We start from the raw sequence: 27,279 nt of genomic DNA, 5'->3' as shown, positions 1-27,279 counted from the left end.
CACTTTCGAGCGACTGTCAAAGGGATTATTTAGTGGTTTTAGTTGGTGAGTGTTCAGGCCTCTTCATTATAACTTGTATAAAAATAGTGTAGTGAGTGCAGCTTGTTTGTTTACGAAATGAAATGAAGCGAGCTCCCATATACGCTTCTGTCGGTCGCGGGACTTTGCGAAGCTATACGGCTCTGAGCTGAATCATCTATTTAATGGAGAGTTGTCATCCTGATAAAAAAAAAATAACCTGTGCTCCTACAGTAATTAAGCTTTTCTCAGGCCGTTAGTTTTCTTGTTAACACTACACTTAGGTGCTTAGACGTATTTGTAAAAAGATGTGCGCATGCTTCAATTGAGCCAATCAAATACCACCGAAGATAATGGATGTGCAAGGCTAAGAACTCGGACAGATGACAAGTTATTGGTGTTGGGCTACAATCGCTTGGTTAAGGTGACTATGTTTGATTTCTTTGTAACGCTTATGTTTTATAAAGTTTGTAAGCTAGTATACGCATTGACTTGGCCTGTTGTAGTTTAAGAAACGTTAACTTGATACCTACATTATTTTTGCTTACACACGCGTTATGGTATTTGTAGGTCATGTTTACAAACATTTCCACGTGCACGGTGGCACCACAAATCGATAATCTAACAGTTTTAGTGGAATTGAATACATTATTGCTTACAGCACTAAGTCACGCATTCTCTTTTAATTATTGAATCATGGTGCTCTCAAGTGCTTTTTAACGCTTGTGTATAGGAAATCTTTTTTTTTTAATTGCAACACCAATTCAGTTACTCACTCGGTGCTATTTATTAACGCATTCATTTACATAAACCCAACACAACAAACCACCACTGCTCAGTGTCACCTAGTTCAGAGTACATTTAATTTTAAAAGCAGTATTTGAATGACTTGTTCTGATGAATCTATGCGCTTGCACAGGGTGCTGATTCCTAGGTGTTGTACCAACGTAATTTATTAATAAATTTATTCAACTCAACACTTGCAGGTAAATAAAAACTTGTGAAGACGTTGGCTCAACCATACTTGAACAAGGAAACAAAAAGCACTACAGAGATCCAACACAAGAAAAAAGAAAACTCTGGAGGAAGGGATTGTGAGCTATCAAGTTGGTATCCTTCCATCTTCTTGTATTAGTCAAATGCTAATTTACTGCTTTCCAAGCTAAACTTAGTAGTGACTACCATTATAATTGACTTTGTGTCATTGGTCAGATAAATTTAGGGTAGTGGCCACCAGGTAGTTTGTTTTTTTTTTACAATTTTTGCTGCTTTAAACCTTCAAGTTAACTTAACCTATAAACCCCAAAACTCAAGTTGTAAACCAGAAACTAGCACAAAAGCGTTGAGAAGCAAGTTCTCTTTGCTTCATTTTTTTATATTATATTCAGTTTTTAGTATTATGCTATTTTTAAGAGCTCAAAAGGTAGCACTGTCATATACCTGGCGTGTTCAATGGATAGCCAAAAATTAAGGATAATAGTAAAGTATTGACAAACTCATTACGATATTTATGACAACTTATGGTTGAGCCTAACAAAACATGGATGAGAAAAAACTTCATCAATGAGTTCCATATTACAAAAACTAAATCACTCCGTGTCAATATGCCATGGCATAGTTTTGTGCGCTAAACAAATATATAGAAGGATTAGAGCAAAATTGTTTTGCATAACCATTTTAGACATATCCAAGTAAATACAACTGAAGGGTTTATGGCATTTTAAGCGCACATGTAGATTTGCGGTAATCTTGTTCTAAAAAAAGTGTTGATATTGTCATCATAAGGATAATACTGAGAGGAGGACTGTTTGGATAGTTTTATACTAGCTGGCATCTTGCAATACCCTATAATACAGTTTACAAGTGTGTAATATGCCCACAGCTAAGTGGATAATGCAAGTTCATCCAACTTTGAGTGCAGTGCATTCTCTCTATCTAGTTCATGATAAGGTCAATGACAGTAGCGCTTTAGCTCAGCATGACCTCGGCAGACTTTCCATCGTGTGTGTATGTATTCTGCTGATTCAAATAAAGATATTTATTTTTCTATGTAGAGCAGATTGTGTCAACTAACTTATGCAGCTAAAAGTTGATCCATCGTAAAACATAATTTACTGAGATGTTTACAGGTGAATTGGCATGAAACTGGGGAACTTTTTGCTAAAAACCTCATTATAGAAATGGTTGGCTGGTCAAATTAACAGGGTTTGGTTACTTTGGCAAAACCGAACTTTGTCAATATTGTTGTTGAAGCAACTGTCAATATTTACAAAAAGTTGTTTCTTTGAATAACGATGTCAGTCCTCTCTGTCGAATACTCAACTGCAAAAATTTAATTACACCATAATCATGATGCAACGACTGCCAACTTGGCAATGTTAGCTTTATACACTTTTGTAAGGCAATTAAGGGTTGGGTTGACGATTGCCAATAAACTCATGCTACGGACTGTATATGACTCACGACTGGCAGGCTTTTGTTAGTCGATTAAATACTTGACAATGGAGAGGGTACACTGAACAATGCTGACTCATCTGTTCATTGCTGCACGCCTTATTGCTCATTCTAATTACTACGTTTGCTTATATTTTGAACTGATATTGCGTCGTCACTTTGCAGCGAAAGCGAGTCATGGTTTGACATGTTGTAACCCATATGAATAGCTAACTCTTTATTATATGCAGGTGGGAGAATGGAGAGCAGCAGCAAAGAAATGCACAGCGTTAGCCTTGTGTCAGCGTTGAAAGAGAAATACAGCACTTCTTCACTCGACAGTCTACATTGTGAGATATTCATAACTTCGAAAGCTCCTGGTAAAACAGGTAAACCACTAGTCATATCTGGTGAAGATGTCATAGAGCAGGTGCTTGCTCTTTACTCGTTTGTGTATAGGTAATGATATGCAATTGTATAACATTGGATTTTTATTTTTCTATAACCATGGATGATGATAGATAGCAACTCATTATAGTGATTTGTTGACACCTTTTTATTGATCACTCGCAATTATGGGTTCGTAAAGATCACAGAGTGTTAAAGTGGTGGTCAAATGGAGGTGGAGTTCAAATGACAGTGGAGTTCAATTAGAGGTTTTAGGGTATGCCCCCCCCCCCCCCCCCCCGACACATAGTGATATATAATAATATAGTAATTGATATATGATGATGTAGTGTCGTATAGCAATATGTAACATTTCTATAGTGGTAATATACAGAATATATAATAATACTAGCTGTGCTACCCGGCGTTGCCCGAATATTAAAAATCAGCTTATAAACAATGAGAAGTAATGAGAGTTGTCTGCCACTTGTTATTAGCCTAGCACATTGCCAATGGAAAATTTTAGTAAGCTAACTAATGGCAATCACTTACTTATGCAATAACCCTATGTGGTATGCAAAGCCGTTGGGTATGTGCTCCCATATAGCGGCTTATATCAGCAAGCTATAGACTCATTTTCTATGGCCTGTTGGGTAGAGTGTCGGACTGGCAAATGGAAGGGTCTGAGATCAGATCTTCGTCGCTGAGGGTTCTTTATTCCAAAATTTTAATAGCTATAACCGGAATGCATACATACGAACATACTTTGAGAAATATATAGATAAAGATATACAACTGTATAGTTATACATAACAGTAAGTGATACATATATAGCGATTTACAACAATATATTCATACATAATGATACAGCTTTACAATAATATACTTTTATATGTTGGTATAGTAATATATGGGCCTAATAATATATTAGTACATGATGTTACAGTGATATAAATTAAGCGCTCCTACAATGTAAATAATCCGTTCTGAGAACATTGATGTTATAGGTATCTTCGAACAGTAAAATACATATAAATTGCCCAATCTATTCTAAGATCTTCTCAAGCTCACCCCGATAGTCCTTCACAGTAACAAAAACTAGACTTAACTTTTCAAGTAAATGACTGTACAATAGCTAGTATTATTGGTTTGTATTGACAAATTTTTCTCTTTTTATTTTTATTTGGTTCATGGTCCATGACTACGGTAATTGTACAATAGGTTAAGGGCTAAGGGTTAAAGGTTAAGGGGCACACTTTCGATTTACATTGTTCTTTTTATTTTATTTTTTCATAAAAACAAGATTTGTTCTACACAGGAAACATACTAAAAATATTTTGTTTATAAAATAAAGTAAAGCATAAATATATCTTTAATATATGTAAATGAGCTATGTCTGTCTGTCCATCTGTCTATCGGTTGTCATGGTTCGATGTTAGGATAACATATAGCTTTCGACGAGACTACAGCTCATGACATTCAGCTTGGTATACCAACACTCTAATGCACGAATAAAACGCTTTCAAGTATTTCTAAATAATATCTTGATCACTTGTTATTTGTGGTTTATTGACACTCCTCATGGTTTCTCACAGCGAACTAAATTGTATAAATTGCAGTCGTATTTATAATAGTGACTAGCTCTGCTAACCGGTGTTGCCCGGGTATTAAAAATCAGCTTATAAACAATGAAAGGTAATGAGAGTTGCCTGGCACGTTGCCAATGGAAAATTTGAGTAAGCTCACTAATAAGAGCTCACTCATAATCGAAAGCGCTAGCCTATTTGCTTCCATACACTGACATATATCGTTAGAGTGCTAGTCAAAGTGCTATAGTGTTTGGTGAATCATTCACGAATTGTCTGTTGGATTGTCCAAACTGCCGTTTTCCTTTTTTTATTTGTTTTATTCATTTTTTCATACATAGTTTTATTTAATCATTTGCAGTTAGTCTTTTTACATACTAAAGTGCTATTCCTTTGTCTCTGATGAATTCTTGTTGGTTTTGCATCAAATTAGATTTAATACTATTTTATATTTATTATTTTTTAGAATTTTATTGTTCATTTTTGATGTTTAAATATATATTGTTTTCTATTTGGCTGTTTTTTTTACAATGATTTCAGATCGATCAAAATTGAATACATCGTTTTGGTAGGAAGGTTTTGTCGTAAAATTATATGTCATCTCGTTAAACTAGGCCTTGTAACTTGACCTTTGTAGTTTCTGGAAACTTCCGTGTGCCTAAAAGTTTGATGTTGGATGGTAGAGGAATCACGTCTGCTGGTGACAACCTTGACATCAGTCAGCTCTGCTCTGATGTGGTAGAGCTAGACCTTGCGCAGAACAACATTCAGTCTTGGCAAGAGGTTAGATAATCTTCACTATTAGTTATTCAGACAAGTAAAAAACCTGTTTTACGTTTTATCTTAAATTCATTAAAATTGATTTTGTAAATAATAAGATCTTTATCTAAGTAATGTTGCAAATCCATACAAATCTATATAAATCTCAAAGTCTGTTGTCCAGCTATGGTGATCAAAATCTATGAATGACAAATCCTCGTCGCAGAGGATTTCATCTTGAAACCTCCTGTACACAAGGCCACAATTTAGTTTGTTGAGCTACATGGTATACAATGGTTCATCGGGTAGATAGTACACATAAAATATGGGTTAAAATATGCACAACGACGCTGTGTTACGTGCAACATCACGACAGCTGGCCTTCATGGCTCTTATTAGTAAGTTTAACAGAATGTTTAAGGTTTACTTGCAACAAAATTCACATTACAGTTATTTGATATGAAAAGGTTCACCATGTTTTACTCTGCTGTTTTGTAAGTTCAAAATATGTGGAAATGTGATTACAAGCTCTTAAAAGCTCAAAAACGAACAGTTAAAAAACGGCCGTAGGTTAGAATTCGTTTATTCCGATGACGTACTCAACTCGACGTGGTTATTATTTTGACAAGTGATGTTATCACGTGAAAGTGAAGGCCAATAAAATGCTCAATATAATACTTCTCGTACCATTAGTTTTTTGACAAACACTTTGGGTTCTACCGAAAAGCCCCTATCAAATGTAGATGCTCGCTACTTTACAGTTTCATTTCAGCTTGGTCTAATTATTTAGTCGCAATCTGATCATGTGACCCATATTTTTTGCCAGATGGCGCGAACAACTTCTGCAGCACTTTTTGACCATCACAAGTGACCAATAGGCTCCTCATGTTTATCAAAGAATGATATGCACCTCTTCGAGCTAAGGTTAAAAATTGAACTAATTTTTAGGCTAGGTTTTGGGATAACAGTGCTCAAAGTGACAGCATTACAATAATAATGAAATAGGCGCGTAGAGACATATACAAGGTTTTATTAAATGCGTGAAGTATATTTGTGAAAATCTTTCGACGAATGAGGTTGCATGAAAGTGTACACATAAGCACATCGTGTTCAACTACATCAAATTTGAGTCGTTTTGAGAGGGATTCTAACCTACGGCCTTTTCGTGATGGCAGTGATTAACTGTTCATTTTTGAGTTTTCAAAAGCTTGTAATCGCATGTCCACATATTTTGTACCTACAACACAGCAGAGTAAGACATGGTGAACCTTTTAATACCAAATAACTGTAATGTGAATTTTGTTGCAAGTCAACCTTTAAACAGTTAACTTGTATAGAGTGATAGACTATTTAACAGGATAATTCAATCCCAAAAATATTATTTAATAATACTATGATTTTGTGTAAATGTTGAATTATTAGGCCAATAACACATGAAGCTTATAATTGTCAACGCATGCACTGGCAGCGCTGTCATGAGTAATTGTAAGTATTATAAGCCCATCTTCCACCTATGTAAAAACTATATTAGCTTCCCACTAAGAAATGCTAGGCATAGCCATTTTAAGATGAATAAGGTGGTGCTTTTGATTTGTGCTTTCATTTTACATACTTTTCTGACCGATTAGTGATGGGATGGGAGTTGAACCTGGGTCACCCTTCTCTACAGGCTATCACATGGCTAAAAAATACTCTGGTTATTATTGTACCATTAGGTTGTACGTTGTAGAACATGTAAGTATACATTGCAGTTTTTATTAATAATCAAACTTCTTTTTACAATTTACTAGCTGTGCTACCCGGCGTTGTCCGAGTATTAAAATCAGCTTATAAACTATGAGAGGTAATGAGCGTTGCTTGCCACGTGCTATTAGCCTGGCACACTGCCAATGGATAATTTTAGTGAGCTTACTAATAAGAGCTACCAGCTACCAGCAGTAGTAACGGAAAGCCTTGCGTATTTGCTCCCATATACTGACATATATCCCCTAGGAATCTATTGAGCTTGTGTGGTTGAATTAGTAAGGTGTTGGATTGGCAAACTGAATGATCTGAGATCAAATCATCTGTGATACAGATTGTTTATTCCAATGTTTTAAAAGCTGTAGCTGGAACATACCCACAAACTTTGAAAAATATATGTATAGACTATAGATACAGCAATTAGTGATCTAAACGAATTTCTCATCATCTCATAATCATTAACTGGAGATATGATAGCCTTCATAAGGTATTGTGTCCGAGAATACAGTGGCCTTACTCAATAATAATTACATGCGTATCAGGTTATTGGCCAATGCTTACAGTTGCTAGTAGCTATCATGGACTTGTTCCTATCTAGGTATGGACTATTCTCGAGGAGATTACAGGCCTGGAGTTTCTCAATCTCACCAGAAATCCTCTGCCACAGTTAACAGCTGCCGAAGCAACTAAATCATATCCATTCTTAAAAAACCTCGTTCTTAACTTCACCGGTTTAACATGGGAGACGATTTCCAACCTTCTCAAGGTTCTTCCTAAGTGAGTCTGATGGTTAGCATATGAAGTGGAAAGAGCAGCTTCACTTGTCAAGTCAGCATGAAGCGTTTAAAGGAATTCCAGCTAATTGACCAATAAGACTGTTAGGTTTATTATAGTAATCTCTCGCTACGTCGCAGTTCACTTTTCGCGACTTCAGTACTTCGCAGAGTAAAAACTATTTATAAACATTTTAAAAAATAAATAAAATAAAAAAATACATGGATCTCTCTCATACTCTGGCCCAGCAATATCGCTGGGCCAGAGTATGAGGGAGATTAATATATCGCTCCACAAACATCATTATGATAGCAGTCATCGCTGTTCACTGTTTTCCTGCTGCATTTTGTAAAGTATAAAAGCGCAACACACTTGTGACCCCCTTCATCATGCCTTATAAACGCACTTGACTCTCAAAATCGTCCAATGAACCAAAGAAAAAGAGAAGAATGCTTACGATTTATGAAAATCTGACTTGAAAAATTAGTTTCTATTTCGTGGATTTTTACTGATTTTACTGATTACTGATTTTTACATCTTTTTAGTAGCTTAGTGGTGTCGCGTAAGAAAAGTGCTTTCTAGTTTAAAACCTTTTTATGAATGCCATGTGTTAGATTAACTAACTTTTTATGAACCTTCAAATATCTATCTGCCGTCTTGTGGGTCCAAATATCATTCGTCAAGTGTTCCAAGTCGTTTTTACGCTTAATCACCTATAATACTCAAAGCTTCTTTCTTGTCAGGATCTGAGGCTATTCAATAGACTTATTCCTACTATACTCGCTCAGAATTCTGTGATAATGTTTCGTTATAGCCTTGAAGAGCTCTATCTCAGTGGTAATTCATACAAGGAAGTAACATTAGATATACCTGCGTATGATAGTCTCAGATTACTCCAGTTAACAGACAACAATCTCAGCGGTTGGAGAGATGTTCAGAAGCTTGATGAGCTTTTTCCAAGATTGGAAACTCTTGTTCTCGCACTCAACAACATCAGTTCTTGTGGTGAGTTTGTGAGTGACTCAGCTCAAATTCAGCTTGGCCAAATGTTGATATTTGGTTCACAGAATCTTTACCATCTTTAAGTCTGTTGGTTCTATTTCATCGTTTCATCTTTTCTTATATTTATTTATAGTGTCAGACTACATTGTTGCAAAATGGTTGCTTTTAGGCAGCCTGGAAGGAAATGTCTCCTTATTTTCTCACCTGTCAGTGTTAAACATGAACAATACAGCAATATCTGAATGGGATGAACTTGACAAATTGTCAGCTATTAAATCCGTGACGGATATCAGACTAGCTTCCATCCCTTTAGTCGAGGTCTGTATTCCTGTTCAACTGAGATCGTTTCTATTTCTGTATGTAACATTTTCAAGAGATCACGATATTTATTTTAAAATTATGCTCAAATGTTAAAATTGTAAAAATATAACGTGAGTTGTTTTACCAAACAAAAAGCTTTGTTTGGTAAACTGACACTGACTTTCGTTTTGGTAACGTTAACGGTGACATTACGTGAAAATAGGTAGTTTCATGATTGTCAACTTTTCTTAGGTTTGTTTAGTAACTTTAAGCTGGTTTGTAGGGTCATTAGGGTCCGACATTCTTTTCTACATTTGTAAACTGTTTATCATAGTGATGAGTCTCTAATCAGCATAGAAGCATGACTGTAGGTGACTTCATTGCTGGAGTTGATCGTCTGTCAAGTCTGTCATGTATTTGATCATTTAATGTTCTTGACTGGCCTTTGTTCTAATCACATTTATCTTTTCAAATTTCAGTTTACATGTTATGATAAAGCAAAAATCATATTTTAGTATATCTTTGCGTGTGTAAAAGCTGTCATAAATATATTTTCATATGAGTAGGTAAAAATATTTGTTAAAAGCTGTTAAAGAACCTAACATTATATCTCGTAAATGGTTTATTGATGTAATGCAGGCGTATGATGAGATCAAGAGGAGACAAATGATCCTAGTCTACTTTGCACATGCCTCTCGTCTTAACGGCAGTAGCATCAATACTGTAGAGATAGATGCTGCTGAAAGGGTCTATATTCGCCATTTTCAGGATGCCAGTCATAAGCCATGCAGGTGACTGTAAAATGGTTCACACAAAAAAGTTTGTTATTTTACAAATTACTAGAACTATAGCATAAAGCATTTTATGGTCAAGATATGACATCTATCATGATTTATTTTTGGCTTGAATCATAAGTCTTTACTTTTTAAAAATGGTTTAGGTGATGTAATGTTGGAGTTGTCTCCTCGCTGTCAGAGAGCTAAATTCAATTAACACTGCATCATTGTAGATATGCGGAGCTACAGGCAAAACATGGAGTATTAGATCCACTGGCATCAGTTACACTGCAGCCAGCAGATACAGTAGCTATGACAGTGGTAGTGGATGATAAAAGGGCTGTCTTTGATATCCCAACTAAGCAGACAATAGGTGAGAGTGGCAGACACTCTTCTTTGACTGTCAGCAACCATCATTGCAATTTCATTTATCTGATGTACTATGAAATAGTGTACACAATTTATTCAGAGCATTAAACATTGAAAAATAGAAATTTTGGGGAAATAAAAGCAAGTTATTAATTTGATGTTTTTATTGTTTGTGATAGATCATTAAAAGCGTAATGGAAATTCGAACATATTTTGAAGGAATATATACATATATACATGTAACATATTATGAAGGAAATGTTACATCAGTAATGTTTACCAGCAATTTCTCCCTGCTTAATTCTGATGCAGGTAATTTTTCATGAGCCAAGTTTTAATCAATTTGTATGCCGATGCCTGAGCAGTGGTGACTGGCTATGACATACTCAGATTAGTATTCAGACATTGTTGCTGCTGCAATATCTCACAAACTAACAAAGTTTCTTACAACTCAGATTAAAAATCTTTATCATCAGACTTGCTAAAATAGAATAAAAACATAAAATTTCCCACTTTTAGCAACACCAAAAACCTACAAACAGTCCTCTTATTCATGTTTCCATTCTATACGACCATTTCAAATACAGTGGAACCTCGGTTCTCGAACATAATCCGTTACAGAAGGTGGTTCGAAAACCGATTTGTTCGAGATCCGAAACAATTATGCCCATTAGAATTAGTGTATGTAAATTTTAATCCATTCCAAGCCAAGATAACAACTTCGGTAAAGTATTTTTTTAACATTTTACACCATAAACGATACTGTATACTACATACTATAAATAAAAACGGGTAGGTATAGATCGTGTTTATTGTTAATAGACAATTTTTTATCTATGATGATGAAAACAGAAAACAAAAAGTAAACATTTCATATGTTTTGCTCTTAAAACATCGAAAACATTCTGCGTTAAGATACAATACCGAAAATTGCAGAAACTGATAACGAAACAGCGGAAAATAAAACAGATCAGTTACATCAAAAATTGTAGGAAAAAGAAAATATAAACAGCAAGGCATGTTTACTTCACATCTTTGAAGGAGAATCCTCCTCCAAAACAATTTCGGGTAACTCGACTGGAGGAGTTGTCTTTCTAGCAAATCTCTTCGGTAGAGGGGCGTTGTCCCAGATGGTTTTTCTTTTTTGTAACGAATTTATGAAGCGTAACTTGCTTCTCCCTTTGTTAATGAATCTTTCCATGCTGTTTCCAGAGCTGTTCCGAACGTTAATTCTAATGCGCATGCTCCGGTTTGCTTGAGAACCAAATTTATGTTCGACATCCGAGACGAGCAAATCTCAATTTTTTTGGTCGACAACCGTAATGGTCGACAGCCGAGGTTCCACTCTACTGCGAGTATAAGGCTACATGGTTTTGCTACATAGGCTACTTGCTTCTCCTTTTGTTAACGAACGTTTCCATGCTGTTTCCACTGTGTCTAATTAGTCGACTCTGTAAACAGAATTCAATATTACCAAGTTCATCTTTATGCAATAGGTCAGCTGAAAAGCTCTCTCCGAGCGTTTGTGGGCGCCAGAAGGTTCAAACTCTTTCATGATGACAACTGTCTAGGGCTGAATGAGATAAAAACCAACAACAGATTTGTCTGGGCCTTGAACTTTCGCGATGGCGAAACTCTCGTTTGTGACAAGCTGCAGCCAACCAGTCCAACAGGTTCGCAGCCAACTAGTCCAAGGAAGTCGGCTCCCTCCTCTCCATTCAAGACAGTACCAGGGAGCCCGATGAAGGCAACTAAGCCTCAAGCAGTCATATCTAGAAGATCTCAAGATTCAGCTACAGTTGGTAATAGTTCGGGCATAGAGAATATACCACCGAGTCCCAGTAAGGAACCTCCACTAAAGAAAAGATAGCTCAAGAACCGCTTACTTTTGAAAAGGTTCGCTGTCAGTTTCTTGGTTTTTGTTGAGTGGAATTCGTGTTTAGTAGCAATGTCTGCTCTCTACTGAAAAGTGATGTAGAGTCATTTTTCCGACTCAGCTTAACATTGCAGTGAGTGTGTGATATGAGCTTAGTTTGTTTCAATTATGGCAGATATTGTCCACTTTTCATTCATCGAAAGGATCAAATGTGTCTTAGTCAAGTTTTTTTTTCTGTTTCCTACAACCACACTTTTTAAACTGAGAGAATTTTTGTTTGTCTGAAATTTCTGCAATCAACCATAAATAATACATGTTGAATGGCCGGTGTTGCACAGGTATTAAAAACCGCGTATAAACAGTGGCAAATAATGTAGTTACCTGCCATTAGCTTAGCACATTCCTATTCTAAAACTTAGTAATAAAAGCCGTGAGAGCAAGCTTTAGTGATGTAACACAGAATGTTATGTGTAATTTAATCTACATAACGACTCATATCGTTTAATGAAATCATTGTCTCGCGTAGCTTTATTGGCAAGATTTTCACCTGGCGATCGAGAGGTTCCAAGATCACAAATCCTGCACGAAGCGGAAACTTATTTTTTCAATTTCAATAGCTCTAGCTGCACACACTGAATGACAAACTTTAAGATATGTATCTATATATATACGATATATATCGTAGATATATAACTACTTAGATCGTATAACTGAGGAATTTATAAAAATTCCTCTTTTTCCTATTGAGAAAACAACTCCAAACCACAATAGCTTTCAGCATTGTTATGAGACTTATTTCATACAGTTGAGTGATTATAATCCGCTGATAAAGATGAACTTGTACAAAATTAAAGTAGATTTTATCAGAAAGTATTTTTCCATAACTTACCATCGATGTTGATGATTATTGATGATTGATTGATGATTATTGTGATCTGACTGCCAGGATGCTTCAAAATTAAAATCGATAAAACTTGGTCGACGTTAAAATACTCAGATTAAGTGAAAGTTTGATTATGATGTCTATAGTTGCAAAGACACTGACAGAATAAAGACCCCCAGCGCTGCAACTTGAACACAATAGCCGATATCAACTATAGCAATGATAGCAACTAGTGACATCATTTCAAACGTATTTTTCTTCTGAGAGTTTTAAACGCGATCAAGTTTTGTCGATTTCAATCTTGAAACATCCTGACAGTCAGACCACCTCAAACATAAAAAACGATTGCAAATGATTGATAAATACCGATACTTTCTGATAAAATCTGATGGGATGAGTAGCACACAGGCTCTCTCAATGTTACTATAAACAGGAAGTAACATCTCTCTTATTTTAGGTTGAATGTTTAGTATTTGAGAAACTGTCTTTAGATGCGCCAGATTTGTTAAAAAGTGTCATTTGCAGTGTTTCTTGTGGATTTTAAAAGGTCGTATCATATATTCCGGCGTATAAGTTGAAAATTTGACACAAAATTTCACGCTTAATAATCCTTATACGAGAGTCACATTTTTCATGACACGAATTCTAGCAGAATAAAACTTCAAAAACCATCACAAATCAAAATTACATGATATGACAAATAAGGATTTGTTTATAAAATAGTAAAATGCTAGTAATCCTACTCAACGTGAGATGGATCAAACCCAGTCTCATTCGTCACCATTCAAATTGTCATCATTAGGATTCTCTTCTGGAATAACGTGTTTTTTCCGAGTTTAGTGTTTTTTCGTAGTATTTGCCCACAAGCCCACATGTCGCTAATTCTTGTACATGAATCATGATTCCTGACAGAAATCTGTCTCGTGGCATTGTTTTTCTGTTAAATACGTACATATCAAAGGTGGAAGTTTCATTTTAATGACGAGGCAGACCAATACGAAGTTGAAGTATTTTGTTTCATGCCTCTGATTTTCACTAAAACTATCGTTCTTTCATTAATTGTTGTACGTATTGCCGGCGTCACAAAAAAAAACTTGGGCATCTTTGCTGATGGCATTTTTGAATGTCATTTCTTCAGCTACGCATCCGCCCGCTTCTGATGCTGGCTGAACTATTAGCGATCAAACGATCTGAGCCAGAGAAGGTGGTCGACTTATACGGTAGGTACATATCAAAACCAAAATTTTTAAACCAAACGCTAGACCTCAAAATATACGCCTGGTCGACTTATTCGTCGGAATTTATGGCATGTGTTTTATATTCTTTACAGGTTACCCTGTGGTACAAATAAGGCTTTAGAATGCATCTTTTGTGACTTTGTTTATGTTGCCACTATAATCTCTAACTCCGGTCATCTTGCGCCAAAATATCCTTTTCTAATTAGCAAACCTTAATCTACCAACAATCTATAAGCAGAACACTCTTTCAATGAATTTGTCAGCAATGCCTTCCTCTAATGCTTTGTCTCATGCTTTTTAGATAGAAGCGAGATTCCGAGTCCTGGAGGCCCGCTACTGGGTGTTCTCTCATAATCACAAGTAATTCTTATTCTAACTTGACAATTGTGTAATTTGCTGTTGGTGCTGACTTCAAGTCTCCAAGAGCCATCTGACCACGAGGAGTTTATTTTGACATACTTATGTTTTCTTTTGCAATATTTAGGCGAAGTGCTGCGTTATTTCTCTACAGGCAGCGAGCCAATTAGCAAAAACTGTAAATGTATAACAAAAAATTGATAAAAAGCAGCACTAAGTAAGAAGAATATGGTTCCATTGATTTTATTTTTGTCAATCTATTAACATTTATTTTTATAATTCATGCTTTACTTGTGTTTTTAGATTAGTATAATTTGAAATGTTTACCACATTTACTGCAATATTCTAACCATATGATTGAGCATATTTTTAGACAGACATAAACTTAGATAGTCTGTATATATATTATTGGAAAAACAAATTCCTTATTGCAATGAATATATGAAGATAAATAATGTATTAATTATTACAATAAATATAGAAGATGAAATCACTATGGAGATTTATATAATTAATGTATTTATTTTACATCAGTTTATTAAAGACTGCAAACAGGAGCTCCAAATAATAATAATAATAATAATAAAAAACATGGCTGCAGTCTACACCCAGGATTCTCTCGGTCCGTCTAGGCTGATGAGAGAATGATGTGCTGCACTGAAATAATATGTAAATAATTAAAAAGAACAATAGTGCTTGTTAGCATCTAATTCATCTGATGCCGCTGGTACTTTCGCTGAAAATGAAAAAGATAAATCAATACACTCCTCTAAAATAAGCTAATGCTCCAAGTACGGTTAGGATGGACAGTACACTGACTACAATACTTGTTTACCTTTTCTTTGTACATTCTTTTGTCCTCCCTGGTTTCTTGCAGCTATGAAAATCCTCTGACCATTCCCGGTGTCACGCATTTACTTGCGGCCTTTGTCAACTCAGTGTAGTTTATCAGCTGTTATGCGTTTGTTTGAGGTTTGTGCAGGTTTTACTGTGTCTGGTGTAATCTCCAAGTTCTACTGATTGGCAGGTGTTGTTACCGCAGTACCAGGTAGGTTTATAGATGTAAAAGGCTCAAAAAGCGACAGAACTTTCTCGGATTTGCTTGGAGCACGATAAACTTTGTCTGTAACTTGACTCAGTCCAATATCAGCTTCCGTGAAAGCGTTCTTGTTGTAAGGGAAGATGCATGGTTTCCTAATGTCACTCGGTTATGGGAGATCATCATACATAGCCTCGCTTCAAACTTCTTTGACAAATTCCCCGATATATTTTATAGTAGCATTTCACTTAGGATAGTAAATGTGGACGGAGTTCACAGCTCCACCGTAATACGTACTAAACTAGCTGCGTTGGCCGGGTGTTAAAAATCAGCTTATAAACAATGAGAGGTAATGGGAGTTGCCTGCCACTGGCTATTAGCCTGGCACATTGCCAATGGATACTTCTAGTAAGCTTACTAACAAGAGCTACCGCTTCTCATAATGTGATGCCATCTTTTGCGTCGTGACCAAAAGTGGTAGCCTGTTTGCTCCCATATAGCGTCATATATTGCCTAGCAAACCTATCAAGCTCGTATGGCTTAGTTAGTAAGGTGTCGCACTGATAAATGAGAGGTTCCGAGATCAAGTCTTCTGCTATACGGATTCTTTATTCCAAGATTTTGAAAGCTATAGCTAGAATGACACACATACATGTACCAACTTGGAGAAATATGTGTAAAATTGTGTAAAATTATCAAGATCCAGTAGATGCATGCTAGAGTTGCAGGGCGAGAAGGATCGCTCTATTCATCCGAGCTAAATTTAGCACATTTGGATGTAAATAGTTGGTATCCAACATGAGAAGGCACGTTTCTTCTTTTGAGCATTTGGCATACATTATGAAGCGCTCCAAGGCATTGTAAAACAGGGCTCCAGCTATCCATGGAGACTTTGCAACTAACCCTTAGGGCTTTTCACATTCATAAAATAATCGAATATGCTCGTTAAGCTGTGTAAGCCTTCCATTAGTAGCTATTATGACTAGCTCACCATGCCAAAGTTGGAAATGGCGATGTCATTAGTTCAAAAGTTCTTCTGAGAGTGAGCCTATCATCAACAAGTTTTGATGGGTCTTTCCTAAGCATTACCGGAAAAACAAATAAAACTGTCTCAAGCAACAGAATACAAGCCAATGGGTACATTGAGAGACATGATAGTACACCTTGAGACAGCGGGTGGGGTACTTTGAGACAGTCTTAACCTTCCCATTGTAGAGTGCTTTGGAACAAAATCTTTTACAACATATAATGAGCTGAATTGAGACAATTTCTTAAGCTAGAAGGTATCCTGCTAGATTTGTCTCAAGTTACTATACCACCACCATATTGGTATGTTAAAAATACCAAACAAAGAAATAGAAAATGCCTCAAATTTTAACTAAAATAAAAAACTAGATGCATAGACATCAATGATTCCTGGTTTAATTTTCTGATGCGTATACTGGAAATACATTTTGCTGAAATGAGGCGTGTCAGACACACTTTTTTATTAAATTAATAAAGTTTAAGGAAATTTGCTCATCTTCCACACACCTGTTGTAATCTCACCTACGCCTTACAAAAAAGTAAGTGAGCACTATTTCTTCCTTGTGATGCAAAGAATTTTGGAAACCACTAGAGCAATTTCGGCTACAAAGCTTGTCTCGCAGTAACCTTTTCTCATTTGACCCCTAACACCCGCCCCCGTCTTCTTCTAAGCGAATCTAAGAAAATCTGCTAAAGCGAAAAGGCTTACTGAACTATGTAGGTGGGAACAGAGCTGCAGCTTGATTGTATTTCTTTTTCGTTAAAAGTGAATTGCCATCCATTTCTTTTTTTTACAACGATTATCCTATGTTGTGTTAATAGCTTCAATTTGTCTGAATGGTAACTGGATAGGTGGGCGACAGTTGATAGAACAGCAGACGCTTAGGCGACATTTTCGGTTCGAAAGGTCACAACTTTCAGACGGAAAAGCGACACAGGGGACAAAAAGGCGACAATTCCAGACTAAAAGACGACAATTTCAAACTGAAAGGTGACAATTCCAGACGGAAAGGCGACAAGTTTGTTTGTTTTTTAGTTTAGGGTAAGTACTGAGAAGATATGATATTTTGCGTGTCATATGTAGTGGTCGCACATAATTTTTAAAGTATTGCTTTGAGAATATTATTGATTAACCACTGATTTTTATTAATCAAAATGAATAATGTATATTATTGTTTACAGAAATAATTTAGGCACGTTCTTTTGGGTATTGAATCAAGGCTGTATTGAACACGTATCTGTGTTCAATACAGCCTTGATTCGTACGTGTATCTGAAACATTTTTAAGTTGATTGCAATGCCAAGTCAATTACTTCGTGCTGTTTATTAACGTATCCATTTACATAAAACTTGCTGCAGTTCTCTACCGCTAGTGTCACCTAGTTCAGATTACATTTAACTTTAAAAGCAGTATTTGAAAAACTTGTTTTGATGAATCTACCAGCTTACTCAGCATACTGATTCATAAGTGCTGTACGAACGTAATTTATCAATTAATTTATTCAACTCAACACTTGCTGGTCAATAAAAACTTTTGAAGACTCCACGATACTTTAACAACAAAACAAAAAGCACCAGAGATTTAACATAAGAAAGAAGACAACTCTAGAAGAGATTGTGAGCTATCAAGTTAGTATCCTTCACCTCCTTGTATAAGTTGAATACCAATTTACTGTTTCCTAAGCAAAAGTTAGCAGTGACTACCATTATAATTGGCATTGTGCCAAGTGCTTGGTTAGATTAATTTAGAGTTGTGGCCACCAGGGTGTTTGTCTTTTCACAAGTTTTGCTGCCTTAAACCTTAAAGTTAACCTAAACTATAAACCACAAAGCTCAAGTTGTAGACAAAAAGCTAACAGAAAAGCATTGAGAAGCATTCATTCTTTGCTTCAGTTATGATATTAATTGCAGCTTTTTTACAATTGTGCCCTTCTAAAATAGTTTATATGAATCACTGTCATATATCTAATGCTTTTAATAGATAGAAAAATTAAGGATTGTAATAAAGTATTAATAAATGCTGCTAAAACAGTGTGGCTCTAAATAATTATTAATGACAGCTTATGGTTGAACAATCAAAACATTAGTAATAAAAAAACTTTATCAATGCATTGCGTGTCAGAAAAAATCGCTCCGTAACAATATGCCATGGGGCATAGTTTTTGTAGTTTTTGTGCTAATTAAATGTGTGAGATTGTTAAAACAAAAATGTTTTGCATAATCATTTTAGACCTATCCAGATAAGCACAGATGAAGTGTTTTATGGTATTTGTAAGCACTTGTAAGTGTTATGTAAGATCTTGTTCTGAAAAGGTGCGTATAGATATTGTCATCATAAGGATAATACTGAGATGAGGACTGTTTGGATAGTGTTATACTAGCTGGCATCTTGCAATACCTTATAATACAATTTACAAGTGTGTAATATGCGCACAGCTAAGTGGATAAAGCAAGTTCATCCAACTCTGAGTGCAGTGCATTCTCTCTATCTAGTTCATGATAAGGTCACTGACAGTAGCGCTTTAGCTCAGCATGACCTCGGCAGTCTTTCCATCGTGTGTGGTTTGTGCTGATTTAAATAAAGATATTCATTTTTCTATGTGGAGCAGATCGTGTCAGTTAACTTAAGCAGCTAAAAGTAGAGCCATCGTAAAACAGAATTTCTGAGATGTTTACAGGTAAATTGGCATGAAACTTTGAGGAACTTTTTGCTAAAAACCTCATTATAGAAATGGATGGCTGGTCAAAATAACAGGGTTTGGTTACTTTGGCAAAACCGAACTTTGTCAATATTGTTGTCGAAGCAACTGTCAATAATTACAAAAGGTTCATTTCTTTGAATAACGATGTCAGCCCTTCTCTCTGTTGAAGACTCTACTGCAAAAATTTAATTACACCATAATTATGATGCAACGATTGCCAACTTGGCAATGTTAGCTTTATACACTTTTGTAAGGCAATTAAGGGTTGGGTTGATGATTGCCAATAAACTCATGCTACGGACTGTATATGACTGGCAGGCTTTTGTTAGTCGATTAAATACTTGACAATGGAGTGGGTTCCTGAACATTGCTGACTCTTTACTACATGCAGGTGGGAGAATGGAGAGCAGCAGCAAAGAAATGCACAGCGTTAGCCTTGTGTCAGCGTTGAAAGAGAAATACAGCACTTTTTCACTCGACAGTTTACATTGTGAGATATTCATAACTTCCAAAGCTCCTGATAAAACAGGTAAACCACTAGTCATATCTGGTGAAGATGTCATGGAGCAGGTGCTTGCTCTTTACTCGTTTGTGTATAGGTAATGATATGCAATTGTATAACATTAGATATATCGACACATAATTATATGTAATAACATAGTAATTAATATTTGATGATGTAGTGGTATATAGCAATATGTAACGTTTCTATAGTTGTATTACTGGTATATAACTACATGTATACAGTGATACATCACACTGTAATTTGTTATACATACACACTACTATTGTTATACATATAGTACATATTGTTATATACACTATACTATATGTATAACAATATGTATATCACTATATATAACAATATAGTAATATGCAACTGTATAGTTATAGATAGTAGTAAGGGATATATAACAATTTATAATAATATATTTATATATAGTAATACTGCTCTACAATGATATAGTACTATATAATAATATAGTGATATATAATATTAAGTCATTATATAGTGATAGTTATTAATGATAGAGTAATAAACAATTATACAGTATTATGTTTTTCCAAATGATATCATTATTTTTAAAAAGACTTTCATAAAATGAATTCATCCCTATGTTAGGAAAGTCTTGTCTTAAAATTATATGTCAACTAGTAAAACCAGTCACTCGTAACCTGACATTTGTAGTTTCTGAAAGCTTCTGAGTGCCTAAAAGTTTGATTTTGGATGATCAATGAATCTCGTCTGCTGGTAAAAACCTTTACATCAGTCAGCTCTGCTCTGATGTTGTCGAGCTAGACCTTTTTGCGGAACAACATTCACTGTTGGCCAAAGGTTAAAGACAAGCTTCTCTAACAGTTATTTGGGCCAGTAAAATTAGTTTCAAATTTTTCCTAAAGTTCATTGAAATTGACTTTGTAAATAATAAAATCTTAATTTAAATAACATTATACATAATATATAAATTATGACTCTGATGCTTTTAGGCAACAACAGATTAATTTGTGATCATTGGGCAATGGATGAAAAAATATTCATTATGTTTAAAAAAAACATAATTTAGCTCTCACGTTAATAACTTGTATGAAAAATATACATTTAAATTTGCAAAGAAGCTTTTTTGAGAATTCCTCAAAATCCGTTGCAATAGACAGTTTTCATAGTCTGAATGCGCGGTCACTTGGCACGAGCTGATAACTCCAGAAAAGAATTTGTTTTTGTAAAGTTGTAAAACTCCTGCAATGGTGGTAGAAGAGAAACTGGCATTATATCGTTATAAGTTAACCTTTCATAGAGTGATAGAATATTTAACAGGATAATTCTATTAGATATTATTATTTATTTATATTATGATGATTTTTTGTAAATGTTTAATTATTAGTCCAATAAAGCGTAAAGCTTATAATTGTCAATACATGCACTGGCAGCCTTGTCATGAGTAACTGTGAGTGTTATTAGCCAATCAAAATCATCGAATTAACCTAAAAAATAGGAGAAAAATGTTTGTGATTAATGAAAAAGTGACTTTAAAATAAGTTTGTTTTACAGATTTTCATTTATCGAGAGATGGGGGAGTCGGGTCTGTCTCAACTAACTGTGAAAAGTGAAGGAGTCCCTTTTCACATCATGTTTTTAAATTTCTTAAGAATAACTTTTGACCAAAGTAGGAAACATTGATTCCTAGATGAGTTGACAGACTTTTATTCAGATTTGAGAGAATTTGGATGCACCTCAACTAGTGAGTACAGTTAATGCGAATTAATGACTCTATCGAAATGCTTGCACATACCAACGTGTGTCATAGTTCGAAAAATGCGTAACGGGTTTACAAATAAACTCTATTTAAAATGGGTTAAACATTTTTTAGCAGCTTAGTGGTGTCACATAAAAAGGTGTTTTTTAATTCAATATTCTTTTTATGCATGCTATGTGTGCGACTGACTACTTTTTCATGAATCAGCAAATATCAATTCGTCATCTTGCAGGTCCAGGTTTTATCTTTTAAGGAATCTAAGCAGCTGTGCTTATACTTATTTATCTATACTTAAGCCTCTTTTTGTGAGGATTTGAGGCTATTCAATAGACTTATTCTTACTATACTCGCTCAGAATTCTGTGATAACGTTTCGTTATAGCCTTGAAAAGCTCTATCTCAGTGGTAATTTATACAAGGGAGTAACACTAGATCTACCTGCGTATGATACTCTCAGACTACTCCAGTTAACTGACAACAACATCAGTAGTTGGAGAGATGTTCAGAGGCTTGATGAGCTTTTTCCAAGATTGAAAACTCTTGTTCTCGCACTCAACAACATCAGTTCTTGCGGTGAGTTTGTGAATTTATGAGTGACTCAGCTCAAATTCAGTTTAGCCAAATGTTGATATTTGGTTCACAGAATATTTACCATCTTTAAGTCTGTTAGTTCTATTTCATCGTTTCATCTTTTCTTATATTTATTTATAGTGTCAGACTACATTGTTGCAAAAATGGTTGCTTTTAGGCAGCTTGGAAGGAAATGCCTCCATATTTTCTCACCTGTCAGTGTTAAACATGAACAATACAGCAATATCTGAATGGGATGAACTTTACAAGTTGTCAGCAATTAATTCCTTGTCAGATATCAGACTCTTTTCCATCCCTTTAGTCGAGGTCTGGGTTTCTGTCTAACTGAGATCATTTCTATTTCTGTATTTTACAATTTTGATAGATCGCAATATTCATATAGTCATGTTAAAATTATGATCTACCATTAAAATTGCATAAGGAATATGATTATAAAAATAAACAAGAATATTGTTTTGTACACTGACATTGACTTCCGTAATCGCAGTGACGTTGTGTGAAAATCGGCTACGTTTTGAGATTTTGAGCTTTCAATGTGTTTTGTTTGTTAGGGTCTGGCACGCTTTTATAGATTTGTGAACAGTTTATCACAGTAACAAGTCTTTTAAGGATAACTTTAAAAGTATGACTATAAGTGACTTCATTGCTTGACTTGGTCAAGGTCATTGACTTGGTCATTCACAGGTATGATTTCATCCTGTGAAATCATGTATTTGCTGATCATTCGATATTCTTGACTGGCTTTTTTATCTAATCACATTTTTATCTTTACACATTGAGCTACATGGACATGTTGTTGGGTTAAAATTTTATGGTCCGATAAAACAAAAGTCATATTTTAATATGTCTTTGCGTGTGTAAAAGCTTTCATAAATATATTTTCATATGAGTAGGGGAAAATATTTGTTAAAAGCTGTTAAAGAACCTAACATTATATCTAGTAAATGGTTTATTGATGTAATGCAGGCGTATGATGAGATCAAGAGGAGACAAATGATCCTAGTTTACTTTGCACATGCCTCTCGTCTTAACGGCAGTGGCATCAATACTGTAGAGATGGATGCTGCTGAAAGGGTCTATATTCGCCATTTTCAGGATGCCAGTCATAAGCCATGCAGGTGACTGTAAAATGGTTCACACAAAAAAGTTTGTTAATTTACAAATTACTAGAATTATAGCATAAAGCATTTTATTGTCAAGATATAACATCTATCATGATTTATTTTTGGCTTGAATCATCTTGAAGTCTTTACTTTATAAAAATAAGTTAAATAATGCAATGTTGGAGTTGTCTCCTCGTTGTCGGAGAGCTGACAATTCCATTATCTACAATATATTGCAGATACTCGGAGCTACAGGCAAAACGTGGAATATTAGATTCATCGGCATCAGTTACACTGCAGCCAGCAGATACAGTAGCTATGACAGTGATAGTGGATGATAAAAGGGCTGTCTTTGATATCCCAACTAAGCAGACAATAGATGAGACTGGCGGACGCTCTTCTTTGGCTGTCAGCTATGGTCGCCATCATTTATTTGATGTACTATGAAATAACATTCACCATTTATTCATAGCATTAAACATTAGAAAATAAAAATTTGGAGGCAATAAAAGCAAGTTATTGATTTAATGTTTTTATAGTTTGGGATAGATCATGAAACCGTAATAGAGATTTGAACAAGTATTGAAGGAAATTTAACACCCGTAATGTCTACGTGCCGCTGATAAGCTTTTTTTGTTACTTACAACCACACTTTCAGAACTGACAGAAGTTTTATTTGTTTGAAATTTCTAAATGAGCACTTTTCAACCATAAATAGTATTAGGTTGTACAATTACGGAATTTATAAAATTCTTCTTTTTCCTACTGAGGAAGCAACTCCAAACTAAAATAGCTTTCAGCATATCAATTTTAAAATTCATATGACATCTAAGTTTTCTCAAAGCAGTTTTGTAAGTAAAAGCGAATAAGCTGGTTGAAGTGTCAAACTATGTCAACTTTATCAATTAAACTATATCTAGAAATTCCCCTGCCATACAGCCCACGACCAAAGTGATATTGGAAAAAAGAAAGGCTTGGTGTAGAAATGCTGTATTAGCAGTCAAATGGCACTGCAGTGCAATAGGATAACTGCAATGGTAGCTGTAATGTACTGGGTGTGGGTGTTATTATGTACAACAAACAGCAATAATGAAAGGAAAATATTATATGTTTATAACTTTCCCCTGCAATAGGAGAAATGCAATATTAGAAGTAAAATGCACTGATATTATTAGAATAATCAATATTATTAATATAGTAATACAGTAATAATAGAAAACCAATGCACAATTTTGTTTACATTTTAAAATGTCATAGCTAACAATATCAAGAAGTTGTGAGATTTATATAGATTTTTAGAAAATCTATTTAACAAAACTATTTAGAAAAAATAATAACAGTAACATATTGCCCATCATCGATGTTGTTAGCGTGACTATAAGACTTCAATAGTCATCCAAACTTATAATTAAATATTGTAATAATCTCATAAGAATCGTTAGAAAAAAATATCATGGTCATTTTCTTTACTTTCACTGCTTTGGACATCAGTTAGAATACCAAAGTACTCAAAAGTGTCCAAAATGTCAGTTACTTTGAAATTGGCAAAAAAAAACGATTATACTTCAGTACTTCTACGTTAATTACAGAAACCTTCGGCAGTTCGACAAAGCTATAGACTGGTGAAATGTGCACGTTATTTTTTCGTGAAATGCGCATGACTTAATGGTTCTATTCTATATGCCGGTCTTAATTTTGATAAAAGTAAGGCTTGGCAAGTTTTAATAACGATTTTCGGCCAAACTAATCTGTCTATTTGTGTATAATCTGTTCAAAGAACAAAAACTTGGTAACATATTTAAATAGGTTTTATGTGTTTTGTATCGTTATTATACTTAAATGACTCCACTGAAAAATGGTTAAATTTGTTGATGAGATTTCGGTACAAGGGTTTGCGACGTTGTTGATGAATAATTTTCGGGAGTTGTGTGCACATGCATTTATCATGAAACTCTCAAACATTCGCTCCGCTCGTGTTTGGTCGTGGGATTAGGTTGTACAATTAAGGAATTAATAAAATTCTTCTTTTTCCTACTGAGGAAGCAACTCCAAACTAAAATAGCTTTCAGCACAGTATTGCTATGAGGTTATCTTTTGTACAGTTTGTGTTGAGTGATTTGAATCAGCTGTTAAAGGTAAATTTACACAAAGTCTTTAGTAGATTTTATCAAAAAATATAATTACTTTTTTATCATTTAAAATTGTTTATGACGTTTGAGGTGGTCTGACCGCCAGAATGTTTCAAGAATAAATTCGACAAAACTTGACCTCGATTAAAATGCTCAGAAGAAAAATACGTGCCGAAATGACATGACTAGTTGCATGGCTGCCTGTATCTCTTGTTATTGAGATCATTGCGTTCAAGTTGCAGCGTTCTCTATTCTGTCAGTGTCTTTGCCGAAGTGCAACTATAGTTGTCATAATCGTACTTTCCTTTCAATGTAATTCTTCTAAGAAAGAACCTCATTCAAACTATTATATATCTGGGCTGGATAGATCTACAAGTACAAAAGATACATAAAATTGAAGCTTGATGTCTCAGCTTTGTATTGATATTATTCTCATTTGCAATCATCACTTCAATGGTGTAAGTTCACCTTTAAAGATGAACTTACACAAAATTCCAGTAGATTTTATCAGAAAGTATCAGCATTTTTCTATTATTTAAAGTTCTTTTTTATGTTTGAGGTGATCTGATTGCCAGGATGTTTCAAACGTAAAATCAACAAAACTTGATTGCACCTAAAATAAAATCAAGTGAAAGTGTGATTATGACGTTTATAGTTGCAAAGAGACCTACAGAATAGCGACAAATAACACTGCAACGTGAACACAAAAGCCGATATAAACTATAGCATTGAAAGCAATTAGTGACATCATTTTGCACACATTTTTCTTCAGCGTGTTTTAACCGCGATCAAGTTTTATCAATTTTAATCTTGAAACATCCTGGCAGTCAGATCACCTCAAACATCAAAAACGATCGCAAATGATAGATAAATACCGATACTTTCTAATAAAATCTACTCCAATGTTGTGTTCTCCTTTAAGAAGACTTTGTTTGGTGAGCTTGAGCTTTCAAAGCATCAGTATAGCATACTCTCAGATTACAATGGCCAACCCATCAAGCTTTACAAAATTGTCCTGACAAATTGACAACTATTATGCAAAGCTATTATTTGGATTCAAGGATCATTGTGGTTTCATAACAGTATTATCCTGTTGTTTTAAAAATCCTCCACTGCTGGATGGCTACTTGAGCTGATGCGATGCTAGCGCACAGGCTCTCTCAATGTCACTATAAACAGGAAGTAATATCTCTCTTATTTTAAGTTGAATGTTTAGTATTTGAGAAACTGTCTTTGTATGCGCCAGATTTATTAAAAAGTGTCATTTGCAGTGTTTGTTGTGGATTTTAAAAGGTCGTATGGGTTTTATATGCTTTACGAGCTATTCTGTTGGTACAAGGGGTGCATCTTTATGACTTTTTTGTTTGTTGTCACTATAATCTCTAACTGGGGTCATCTTGCGCCAAGATATCTGTTCTAATTAGCTAACCTAATTCTACCAACACTCTAACGACAGATATCTTTTTTAATTCTGTCAACACTACCTTCCTCCAACGTTTTGCCTTCTGCTTTTTAGATAGAAGCGAGATTCCGAGTCCTGAAGGCCTGCTACTGGGTGCTCTCTCATAATCATAAGTAATTCTTATTCTAACTTGACAATTGTGTATTTTACTGTTGGTGCTGACTTCAAGTCTCCATGAGCCATCTGACCACAAGGAGTTTATTTCGGCATGCAATGTTTTCTTTTGCAACACATAGCCGGATTGCTAGGAAGTGCTGTCCTAATTTTGGTGTTGATGTGGCAAGTTGTAACCTGTGCCCTTCCCCTATTTCTCTACAGGCAGCGAGCCAATTAGCAAAAACTGTAAATGTATAACAAAAAATTGATAAAAAGCAGCACTAAGTAAGAAGAATATGGTTCCACTGATTTTATTTTTGTCAATCCATAAACATTTATTTTTATAATTCATGCTCGCTTTACTTGTGTTTTTAGA

At 34.9% G+C, this 27,279-nt stretch overlaps 2 protein-coding genes across 3 annotated transcripts; both read left to right on the top strand.

Annotated features, from left to right (window-relative positions):
- Positions 1–205: 205 nt before the first annotated feature.
- LOC137393490 (tubulin-specific chaperone cofactor E-like protein) lies at positions 206–27,036 on the top strand. 2 transcript variants are annotated; one of them, XM_068080065.1, is made up of 11 exons: positions 206–442; positions 1,005–1,124; positions 2,703–2,840; positions 5,062–5,207; positions 7,525–7,703; positions 8,515–8,705; positions 8,872–9,020; positions 9,642–9,793; positions 10,012–10,151; positions 11,644–12,043; positions 26,862–27,036. In XM_068080065.1, exons 3-10 carry the CDS (start codon positions 2,711–2,713, stop codon positions 12,015–12,017), a joined length of 1,461 nt encoding a protein of 486 aa, XP_067936166.1. In that variant the 5' UTR covers positions 206–442; positions 1,005–1,124; positions 2,703–2,710; the 3' UTR covers positions 12,018–12,043; positions 26,862–27,036. The 2 variants fall into 2 exon arrangements, with proteins under 2 accessions (XP_067936166.1, XP_067936167.1); XM_068080066.1 differs by lacking the exon at positions 26,862–27,036 and adding an exon at positions 14,446–14,995 and having other exon boundaries at positions 207–442.
- Positions 18,993–23,663, top strand: LOC137394012 (tubulin-specific chaperone cofactor E-like protein). The gene is made up of 6 exons (XM_068080728.1): positions 18,993–19,128; positions 19,660–19,855; positions 21,905–22,095; positions 22,271–22,419; positions 23,080–23,231; positions 23,456–23,663. Exons 1-6 carry the CDS (start codon positions 18,993–18,995, stop codon positions 23,661–23,663), a joined length of 1,032 nt encoding a protein of 343 aa, XP_067936829.1.
- Positions 27,037–27,279: the final 243 nt, after the last annotated feature.

Source organism: Watersipora subatra, chromosome 4 (assembly GCF_963576615.1).
Source record: "Watersipora subatra chromosome 4, tzWatSuba1.1, whole genome shotgun sequence".
Lineage (NCBI taxonomy): Eukaryota > Metazoa > Bryozoa > Gymnolaemata > Cheilostomatida > Watersiporidae > Watersipora > Watersipora subatra.
The sequence above is the reverse complement of the archived record's forward strand: the minus strand, read 5'-3'. Positions and strand labels throughout refer to the sequence as shown.

Excerpts from the sequence above, each read along its gene's own strand:
- LOC137393490 (XM_068080065.1), top strand. The coding sequence starts at position 2,711 with ATGGAGAGCAGCAGCAAAGAAATGCACAGCGTTAGCCTTGTGTCAGCG. Across the intron at positions 9,794-10,011 it reads GCCAGTCATAAGCCATGCAG|ATATGCGGAGCTACAGGCAA; the intron begins GTGACTGTAAAA and ends GCATCATTGTAG. Across the intron at positions 10,152-11,643 it reads CCCAACTAAGCAGACAATAG|GTCAGCTGAAAAGCTCTCTC; the intron begins GTGAGAGTGGCA and ends TTTATGCAATAG.
- LOC137394012 (XM_068080728.1), top strand. The coding sequence starts at position 18,993 with ATGCGCACAGCTAAGTGGATAAAGCAAGTTCATCCAACTCTGAGTGCA. Across the intron at positions 19,129-19,659 it reads CAGTCTTTCCATCGTGTGTG|GTGGGAGAATGGAGAGCAGC; the intron begins GTTTGTGCTGAT and ends TACTACATGCAG. Across the intron at positions 22,096-22,270 it reads CAACAACATCAGTTCTTGCG|GCAGCTTGGAAGGAAATGCC; the intron begins GTGAGTTTGTGA and ends GGTTGCTTTTAG.